The sequence below is a fragment of the Piliocolobus tephrosceles genome, chromosome 3, assembly GCF_002776525.5.
Source record: "Piliocolobus tephrosceles isolate RC106 chromosome 3, ASM277652v3, whole genome shotgun sequence".
Classification (NCBI taxonomy): Eukaryota; Metazoa; Chordata; class Mammalia; order Primates; family Cercopithecidae; genus Piliocolobus; species Piliocolobus tephrosceles.
The window spans coordinates 183,459,139-183,468,274 of NC_045436.1; the positions used below are offsets into that span (position 1 = coordinate 183,459,139).

The following is a 9,136-nucleotide window of genomic DNA, read 5'->3' on the forward strand; positions in this document are numbered from 1 at the left end:
GGAGCTGCCCGGGTACTCCAGCCATGACTGACCTCGGAACTGCTGCTCCCACCTCCGCCTGCCGAGCCCTCCTCCCCGGACCGGTTGCCTCCTGCAGCAGCCTCGTCCCTGGGGATGAAAGGAGCCGCCATGTTCCTTCTCGTAGAACAGGCACCTCCCATTCTAGGATGTAGTGTGTTTAGACGGTCCTCAGCTCTTCTGACTGGCCTCCCAGCCTCCCCCAGGCTGTTCCCAAGTGACTGGGCGTCCCCTGGGCGTTTGGGCCACGTCCGGCCGCCCTGTCTGCCTGGCGGTCTGGTCTCCTTGGCCCTCAGGCCGCCGCCGCCGTGGGCCCCTCGCACACGTTGTTCCAGCTCTCCGGCTCCCTTCCCATCCTCTCATGTCTCCAGCAAGCTTGGTCTTCTCAGGGAGGCCTGCCCTGGCTGCTGCCTTTGAAACTGCGCCCGCTTCCCACCTGCCCCAGCGCCCAGCCTGCCTCCTTCCTGTGCAGCGGTTCCCTCTGAGGCGATGCAGGAGACACCACATTGGCGAGCTTGGGTTCCTGTGTCCTTTGCAGCCGTGCTGTTGGCTCACGGTGGGCGCATGCGCCCTGCCGACCCTTCCCCGGGGAGGAGCCGGCCAGACATGGTGGCTCTGGCTCCGTGGCTCCTGTGCTGGGGCCCACGCCAGCCTTGGACTGCTGGGGTCGGGGCAGGCACGTCTGCCCGGGATGGCTTTCTCTGCCACTCCACTCGAAGGGGACAGGACGTGAGCCCAGCGGGGCCTCCCTGGTCTGGAAGGTTCCCTCCTGCCCCCTTTGCCATCTCCACCTAGTCGTGGCTGGAATTGAGATGCCAGAGACATCGGTGGGTGGACCGGAAAGCAGGCTAGTGGAGGGACCTGGGCACGTAGGGCGTGTGTGGGGTGAGTGGAGACCTGCTGACGGTCCGTTTGACACTGAGTGGTTCATGTCACGTCTTGTGGACAGGCTGCAGGGGGGGTGTGGCTGGCGGCTGGTGTGGGCTGAGGGGCTCGTGCACCCTTTCCACCCCTGTGCACAGCCTCCGCCTTGGCAGTGGGCGCATTGGTAGCAAACACCTTGTGTGGAGACACCTCGCGCGGGCACCTTGGCTTGACCACAGCTGGTGTCCTCCTTGTCAGATGGTCAAACTGAGGCACAGAGGCCACTCCGACCCTGGCTGTCAGGGCCGGCCTCCCAGCCACAGGTGAGCGAGGGTCTCATACTATGTCCTGACACCACCAGGTCGCGTGGGGCAGGCAGTGGCGCTGCGGGCCAAGGCCTTCGGCTTCAACGTGCTCTTCTACGACCCTTACCTGTCGGACGGCGTGGAGCGGGCGCTGGGGCTGCAGCGGGTCAGCACCCTGCAGGATCTGCTTTTCCACAGCGACTGCGTGAGCCTGCACTGCGGCCTCAACGAGCACAACCACCACCTCATCAACGACTTCACCGTCAAGCAGGTGCGTGGAGCCGGGGGCACAGGGCTCTCCTGAGGGGCAGGCACAGGTGGGGGTGTCAGGAAGGTCCCTCCCAGCAGCCACCTGCACCTGCGCAAGACCCTGCCTCCAGTGAGCCACATGGCGGCGGTGCCAGCCCTGTCTGCCCAGACAGCGTTGTCCATGTTCCGAGTTCTACCCAGGATGCCTGAAATACTCTCTGGACAAGACAGAACCACATACCTGTGAATCCTAAATTCCCCTGAAGCTCTTGCCACTGTCGCAGTGGAGATGATGCAGCTCCCTGGGGGCGCTGGGCCGGTCCTTCTGACTTCCGCGCTGTGCTGCCAGGTTCAGGTTGCACATCTGCAGCTGGAGAGGGCCTGTGCTCAGGTCGGCCTCTGCCTCAGCGCAGGTCGGCCTCTGCCTCAGCGCAGCTCGGAGCGCAGCCTCAGCACGTGTTTCCCTCGAGTGGGCGGCTGCCTCCCGCTGGCTGTAGGCCTTTCAGGGAGTCATTATGTGTGCACAGTGATGTGTGTGTATGTGGGCAAGTGTGTGTGGGTGCCTGTGTCTGCCTGTTGGAGCTTGTATGTATGTGCCTGTGTGTACACACGTATCAGAGGCCACCCACCCACTCTCGCTGCCCCAGCAGCCTGTAGCCGCAAGTAGGATGAAGCCAGGTGCCCACCTCCCCTTCCTTTGTTCACAGAGCCAGTGGGTTTGGAGCTTTCTAGTGGACAGGGTGTGGCACGTGGATGCTGGTCAGAGTCCTGCCATCCCTGAGGACCTTGGGTGTGAGGCTGCAATGGGCAGCAACTCACCAAAGAAAAGCCACCATGACCCACCCAGCTGCCAGCCAAGCAGTGTGGCTGAGTGGGCTTCCTTGGAATGAAATGGGGTTGCAGGAAAGCCTTGGCCACGAAGCTGACAGGGAGCCACTGCAAGGGCCTTGTGCAAAAATGCATGAAAAGCGAGCCTGTCCGGAGGCTCTGCTGCAGGCCCCGCTGGGCTTGGAGTCAAAGACCACGCCTCAGAGTCGACAGCCCTGGGCTTTGTCATCCCAGGGAGTCCCACCTCGTGGGCCGAAGCCCTGTTGGGGGAGGCTGGGCTGGAGGGGACCCAGAAAAGGGATACCACACGGGGACCAAGCCAGGAGCCCCCACCCAGTCCTCAGCTCAGGGCTTGGGCAGGAGCATAGAGCTCTCTAGGAGGTGTGGGGCCGTGCAGGTCTGCACAGGGCCGAACCTCAGCCAGTTTGCCAGGGCTGCGGTGCAGCACACCTGAGGCCTGAAGTCCTAGCACCCTGGTGAGCCCAGGGTGGGCCTGGGCTGGGAAGGGGCCAGGGAGCTGGGCCTCCCCAGCAGCGTGTGTGACCATCTTGCTTCCCTGGCCGCTTGCCCTGCGCGGATCCCTGACTGGGCCCGTCCTGTCCTCATGTCTTCCAGATGAGACAAGGGGCCTTCCTGGTGAACACGGCCCGGGGCGGCCTGGTGGACGAGAAGGCGCTGGCCCAGGCTCTGAAGGAGGGCCGGATCCGCGGCGCAGCCCTGGACGTGCACGAGTCGGAACCCTTCAGGTGCCCTCACGGCCAGTGTCACCCCCTGCTCTTCCCTGCCCACCATCCTGCCAGCCTCTGCCTCCAGATGGCCCCTCTGCCAGGCCGGGCACTTGCTTGTACTCAGGCCTCTCGCTGGCCGGCATGGGGGAGTTTGCTGCCCACTGTGGGGTGAGGACGGAGCCATGGGCTCCAGGCCTTTCTCGCCTCGGTCCTGTGAGGGCTGCTCGTCCTCTTCAGCCCCTCTATGGGCAGGGCTCCTCACCAGCCAGGAGAGACTGAGGCCCCAATATCCGTAAGTGGCCCCCACAGGCCCTGGCCATGGAGTCATGGCGTCACGTCCAGACCTGCAATCCCTGCAGCACCCTGGGACCCCAGGCAGCCCTGGGTTGGATGTTCAGCCACAGGAGGAGACACCCCACAGGGGCAGTACCAGCCTGCAGCTCCTGGGGCTGAAGGACCTTTGCCCAGGAGGGGCTAGGCCAGCATGTCCCCCCATCAGGGCTCCTCCCCCAAGGGGCTTGGAGATTAAATCCCTTGGGCTCCCACACCTGCTGCTCTCAGGAGCCCCTGGTGTGTCTGATGGTCCCGGGGCTGAGCTCTTGCGCTCCGCCCACCTGTCGAGCGGAGCGGGGCTGTGGGGTCTGTGGTTGCCAGGCAGGGCCCCCCACAGGGGGTTCCAGTGCCCAGCCACTTCCCCCCCTGCACCCAGCCACAGCACTCAAGCTGCACTGACCATGCTGTGCTGTTCCCAGCTTTAGCCAGGGCCCCCTGAAGGATGCACCCAATCTTATCTGCACCCCCCACGCTGCGTGGTACAGCGAGCAGGCGTCCATCGAGATGCGAGAGGAGGCGGCACGGGAGATCCGCAGAGCCATCACAGGTGGGCCTGGGGGACCCTTCCTGCCAGCCCCAGGCCTGGCTCATGGGCTCGCATCTACCCGGCAGCCGGGCCCGTGCTCTGCCAGCTCAGGGCCCGTGGTGCTGTCACTGCACCCCCATCAGGGACCTCTAAGGCCAAAGTCAGGTTGAGCCCTGGCGTCGTCGTACACACAAGACCTGCTGGGAAGTTGCTGGGCTGAGCAGACAGGTCCCTCAGCAAACTGGGCACATGCTCTGGGCTGGGGGTCCCCACGCTGCGAGGGTGCTGGTGCCCTGAGAGACAGGACCCTGCCATGCCTTGGGAGCCCCGGGGCTGAGAGGGAGAAGCACACTGCCGAGAGCCCTACAGCCCGTGTCTTCAACCCCGTGGGCCACGCTCCTGGGCCCCCTCAGAGCCACAGCTATTCCTCCTGCGTCTCCCAGGCCGGATCCCAGACAGCCTGAAGAACTGTGTCAACAAGGACCATCTGACGGCGGCCACCCACTGGGCCAGCATGGACCCCGCTGTCGTGCACCCTGAGCTCAACGGGGCCGCCTATAGGTGAGCAGGCCCGCTGGCCCGGAACAGCCACCAGAAGGGCCCAAGGCTTCCCCTGGATCCCAGCACAGCCCCTGGCGGGAGGGGCGGCGTCTCCACTGACTGACCTGGAGGATCTGGGTGGAACTGGTAAGGCCCACCTCACCCGAAAGGCCCATAAGAACCAGGGCCTCTTGGAAGGAACCTGGGCTGGGGTGGCCTTCAGGACCCAGTGCACACAGGACTACTGTGGGCACGGGGCCTGTGGGAGGAGGGGGCTTTGGGTGAGGCGAAGACCTCATGTTCAAGTCACCTGGAGACACCAGGGCTCCCCTCCCCTGCCCTGAGGAGTAGCCCCCGTCGGCGGGAGCGCCCGTGCAGAGGCGAGAACCTCCCCCGACTGCTGGTTCTCCTGGAGCCGCCCCCTCGGTGCTGCCGACGCTATGAGGGCAGGTGGGGCCCGGTCAGGCTGCCTGTAGGTGGGCCTCACGGATGGACCCTCTCCCAGCAGGTACCCTCCAGGCGTGGTGGGCGTGGCCCCCACTGGCATCCCAGCTGCTGTGGAAGGTATCGTCCCCAGCGCCATGTCCCTGTCCCATGGCCTGCCCCCTGTGGCCCACCCACCCCATGCCCCTTCTCCTGGCCAAACCGTCAAGCCCGAGGCAGATAGAGACCACGCCAGTGACCAGTTGTAGCCCGGGAGGAGCTCTCCAGCCTCAGCGCCTGGGCAGAGGGCCCGGAAACCCTCGGACCAGAGTGTGTGGAGGAGGTGCCTGTGTGGCGGCCCTGGCACTGCAGAGACTGGTCCGGGCTGTCAGGAGGCGGGAGGGGGCAGCGCTGGGCCTCGTGTCGCTTGTCGTCCGTCCTGTGGGCGCTTCGCCCTGTGTCCTTCGCGTTCCTCGTTAAGCAGAAGAAGTCAGTAGTTATTCTCCCATGAACGTTCTTGTCTGTGTACAGTTTTTAGAACATTACAAAGGATCTGTTTGCTTAGCTGTCAACAAAAAGAAAACCTGAAGGAGCATTCGGAAGTCAATTTGAGGTTTTTTTTTTTTTGGTTTTTTTTTTTTTTTGTATGTTGGAATGTGCCCCAGAATGAGGCAGTTGGCAAACTTCTCAGGACAATGAATCCTTCCTGTTTTTCTTTTTATGCCACACAGTGCATTGTTTTTTCTACCTGCTTGTCTTATTTTTAGAATAATTTAGAAAAACAAAACAAAGGCTGTTTTTCCTAATTTTGGCATGACCCCCCCCTTGTTCCAAATGAAGACGGCATCACGAAGCAGCTCCAAAAGGAAAAGCTTGGGTGGTGCCCAGCGTGCCCGCTGCCCATCGACATCTGTCCTGGGGATGTGGAGGGTGGCAGCGTCCCCGCCTGCACCAGTGCCGTCCTGCTGATGTGGTAGGCTAGCAATATTTTGGTTAAAATCATGTTTGTGACTGTAACCATTTGTATGAATTATTTTAAAGAAATAAAAATCCCGAAAGAGCCAGTTTGCCTAGCATTTGTTCTAGTGGCTTTCTCTCATGAGGACACGGGTGAGCCTCAGTCCTGGCTCTGGTGACCTCCAGGGCCTAGCTCAGCCTCTCTGAAGTAGGCAGCCTAAGAGAGACCCACAGATAGTGCAGTGGCAGGTTGGGCAGTGGTCTCTGTGTGGACCGGGCCTGTCCCTCTGCCCACTGGGTCTGTGGGATGCTGTAGGGTCCTGGCTTGGAGGTGGCCTGCCTGAAGTGCCCCTGTGGGAGGGAAGCAGTGTGCCAGGCCGGGCCTGCCCCAGTGCCCACCCCCTCCCTTCTTGGCATACCTCCCGTAGGCTGGCCTGCGACCTGGGAAGACTGGGGGCCACAGGAGGAGGAAGGAAAGCACATGTCGGGGCTGAGGAAGTTCCCCAGACCGTGGGTCACCCAGCCTACGGAAATGTGCAAAAAAGCCAAAAGGGGTCGCGCCTCACCTTGGCCCACAGCTGGGCTGGATGTTCAGCCACAGGAGGAGACCCCCGCAGGGGTAGTATTGGCCTGCGGCTGATCCTGAAAACCGTTTACTGGCGTCCTTTTCGAAATCCTAGCCTCCTGGTTTCTCAGAGCTTCTTTGGGGAGCGTGGTCTGTGCACATCAGCAGAGTCCCAGCTCGTTTATGAGCGTACATTAACTTTGATATCACATCTCCAAGTGAAAAAATACCACAGAAACCCCAGAGGAGCGTTTCCAGGCAAACTTCTGCAGGCGGGTCCAGGCAGCGCGAGGAGGGGCTGCAGCGGGTGCTGGGGGAACCCAGGTCCCCTCGGGATGTCCCCATCCCAGGCCTTTCCCTGCGTGCAGGTGGGTTCTCCTGCCACCCCAAGCGTCCAGACCCTGCAGCGTCAGCCCACAAGTGTCAGCCTCCCCTTGATCCTGGCCCCATCTAAAGCAGAAGCAGAGGGGAGGCCGCCGCCTTTGGCGGGGGTGCCCCCTCCTACCTGGCTCTGCGCCCCAGTGCCACAGAGGTCTCTTGGGTATGGCCAGTGGCTCCTGGTCTTGAGACCCACGCCGAGGGCAGCCCCGCCTCATGACAGGCCTCTGCTGCCTGCCGCCCAGCCCATCTCTGACCTGTCTCGGGCTCATCCCGGAGCCCCTGGGTCACTAAGGGAGGTGGCCTGGGCGCAGTGGGAAGGGTGGATTCTGGACACAGTTAAGGAGCCAGCCCTGGTTTCGCCGACGTGGGCATGGGTGTGAAGAGGGGCAGCCAAGGTGACTTCAAGTGTCTGGGCTGTAGGCTGGAGCTGATGTTTTCTGATATCGGTGCGGGCTGCCGAGGTGTGTCAGTAGGAAAACCAGGAGTTCCATGCTGACCGCTGGCTCCAGCCTCTGCACAGGCAAGCCCTGGGCTGGGTCACTGGGCCCTGGTCAGCCCCCATGGCAGCCGAGGGTGGGGCTGGCCTCTGGCAGGGTAGGCCGCCCTCCCAGTTCCAACTGGAGACAGGCCCCGCCCCGAGAGGCAGCCAGGCACCGGGAACTAGCTCTGGACACAGGCCTGGAGACTCCCACTCAGCTGGCCTCATTGTTTCCATGTTTCCAAGTAAAAGGGTTGGGGCAGGAATAGAACACCTCCAAAGGCTGTCCGTGGTGTGAGACTGGCGGCCAGGGAGCCGGGACGCTGAAGTGTGACTGAGTCTGGGATGTAAGGGACAGAAAGCTGTCAGAAAAGTGTTCTGAGCCTCGAAACGAACCTCCCCTTGGTGCCACCTCGGGGGAGTCACCCCGCCCAGCAAGACTTGCAGGATTGATTTTCCAGCAAAAAACAATGCCCAGCAAGGGTGCAGGGTAGCAGGAGGTGGGTGGGGGGGGGGCCCCCTGGCCTGTGAAATGGGCAGCACTGTTTATCTCCCTAGAGGTTGGTATGATACTGGAGGTTGTGCCAAAACCTAACATGAAATAAGGTTTGCATGTTGGAAGGGAAGAGAGAAGCCGCTGGTATTTGCTGACAAGCATCTGTGTACAAGACTCAAGAAAATCAGCCAAAGCCTGCAGCTAATCCTGGGACTGGCCAGGTGGCCTCACAGGAGCGCCTGTGGTGCCCGCCAACTGTCCGCCCAACCTGGGGCAGAAACAAACAAAAGTTGCAGACAGCGGGTGCCCTGTGACAGGACATGTCCTGCTCTGCTCTGTTCTTATGACACAGGGTCTGGCCCGCTCGCCCGATTCCACAGTGAGTGGGCACAGTGGTCAGAACCTGGTCCCAGCCGCTGGCACCCGGCTGGTAAAGACCGTGGGAGTAACTGGGGCCGCCAACCGTGGTGAACGGTGAGGCCGCCAGATGACGAGACGGGCTGTGCTTGCGGGCGGTGGGCTGTTAATGTCGTCAAATAATACATGCCCTTTAAATACATTTTACCAAGTGCCAGAGACGTTCATCTCCACCCCAGGCAAAATTTCAACTGCTTACGTTGAACAGATTGAACAATTTTATCCTCATATTTATAGGCAGCAACGAAGGCCTATTAATTTGGGCTCATAAAACTCAGGCATATTGAAGAGGAAACAGCCACCAGCAGCCTGGTTCTGACACCAGGGACTCTGGGGCAGGGACTGGGCCCGCTGGCTTGGCGTGCGCTTGCATGCAGGTGTGTGGGTGTCTGCCTGGTGGGCAGGCATGTGCATGTGCGTCTGTGTGAACTGGACGTGTGATCAAGGGCACAGGTCCTGGGCTTCCCCTCATGGGTAAAACAAGAGCTGCCGTATGCCAGCCTCGGAGGCCCCTGAGCTCGGACAGCAGAGGCACAGGCCATTGACGCGTTGGCACCGTGGCCAGAGTCCGTTCAAGAAAGGTGGGCAGAGAGGGCTAAGAACGCGGCAGGCACACCCTCCAACGGCTCTGCTGGAACCCCTGGAGCAGGAGGAAGCAGTGATTCTCCAGGCCTTGGGTAGGGCTCAGAGGCAAGAGGGGTGGAGCTGGGGAGGGTCGGGCAGCCCCAGCACCTCAGGCTACCGCGCCTCAGTGGGGAACTCTCCTGTGGCTGCTGATGAATGCCCCGGCTCTGGTCTCCTGTGGACCTCTGCCTGGGCACGGGAGCAAGGGGAGGCTGCAGGTAGCTCCAGGGGCCTGGGCAGGAAGTTGGGAGGATCGGGACAGTCCTTCCGGGGTGACCCAAGCAGGGCACAGAGTAGGGGGAGCCAGGCTTTTCGGGGCCCCACCCCATCCTGCCTTCCCTCCCCACTGTGGGCCCAGAACTTGCCCCACAGAGACCGGAAAGCACCCACAACCCCACCCCTAG

General features: G+C 62.0%; 1 protein-coding gene across 6 annotated transcripts in view; it reads left to right on the forward strand.

Annotated features, from left to right (window-relative positions):
- Positions 1–5,878, forward strand: part of CTBP1 (C-terminal binding protein 1) — a 41,414-nt gene extending 35,536 nt beyond the window's left edge. For 4 of the 6 annotated variants that reach the window (XM_026449208.1, XM_026449209.1, XM_026449206.2 and 1 more), the window contains 5 exons: positions 1,244–1,458; positions 2,880–3,010; positions 3,745–3,872; positions 4,295–4,412; positions 4,897–5,878. In XM_026449208.1, coding sequence (XP_026304993.1) covers positions 1,244–1,458; positions 2,880–3,010; positions 3,745–3,872; positions 4,295–4,412; positions 4,897–5,083 — 779 coding nt within the window. In that variant the 3' untranslated portion in view covers positions 5,084–5,878. The remainder of the gene's footprint in view (positions 1–1,243; positions 1,459–2,879; positions 3,011–3,744; positions 3,873–4,294; positions 4,413–4,896) is intronic. The other 2 variants (XM_031935389.1, XM_026449210.2) reach the window with 1 other exon arrangement.
- The last annotated feature ends 3,258 nt before the right edge of the window (positions 5,879–9,136 follow it).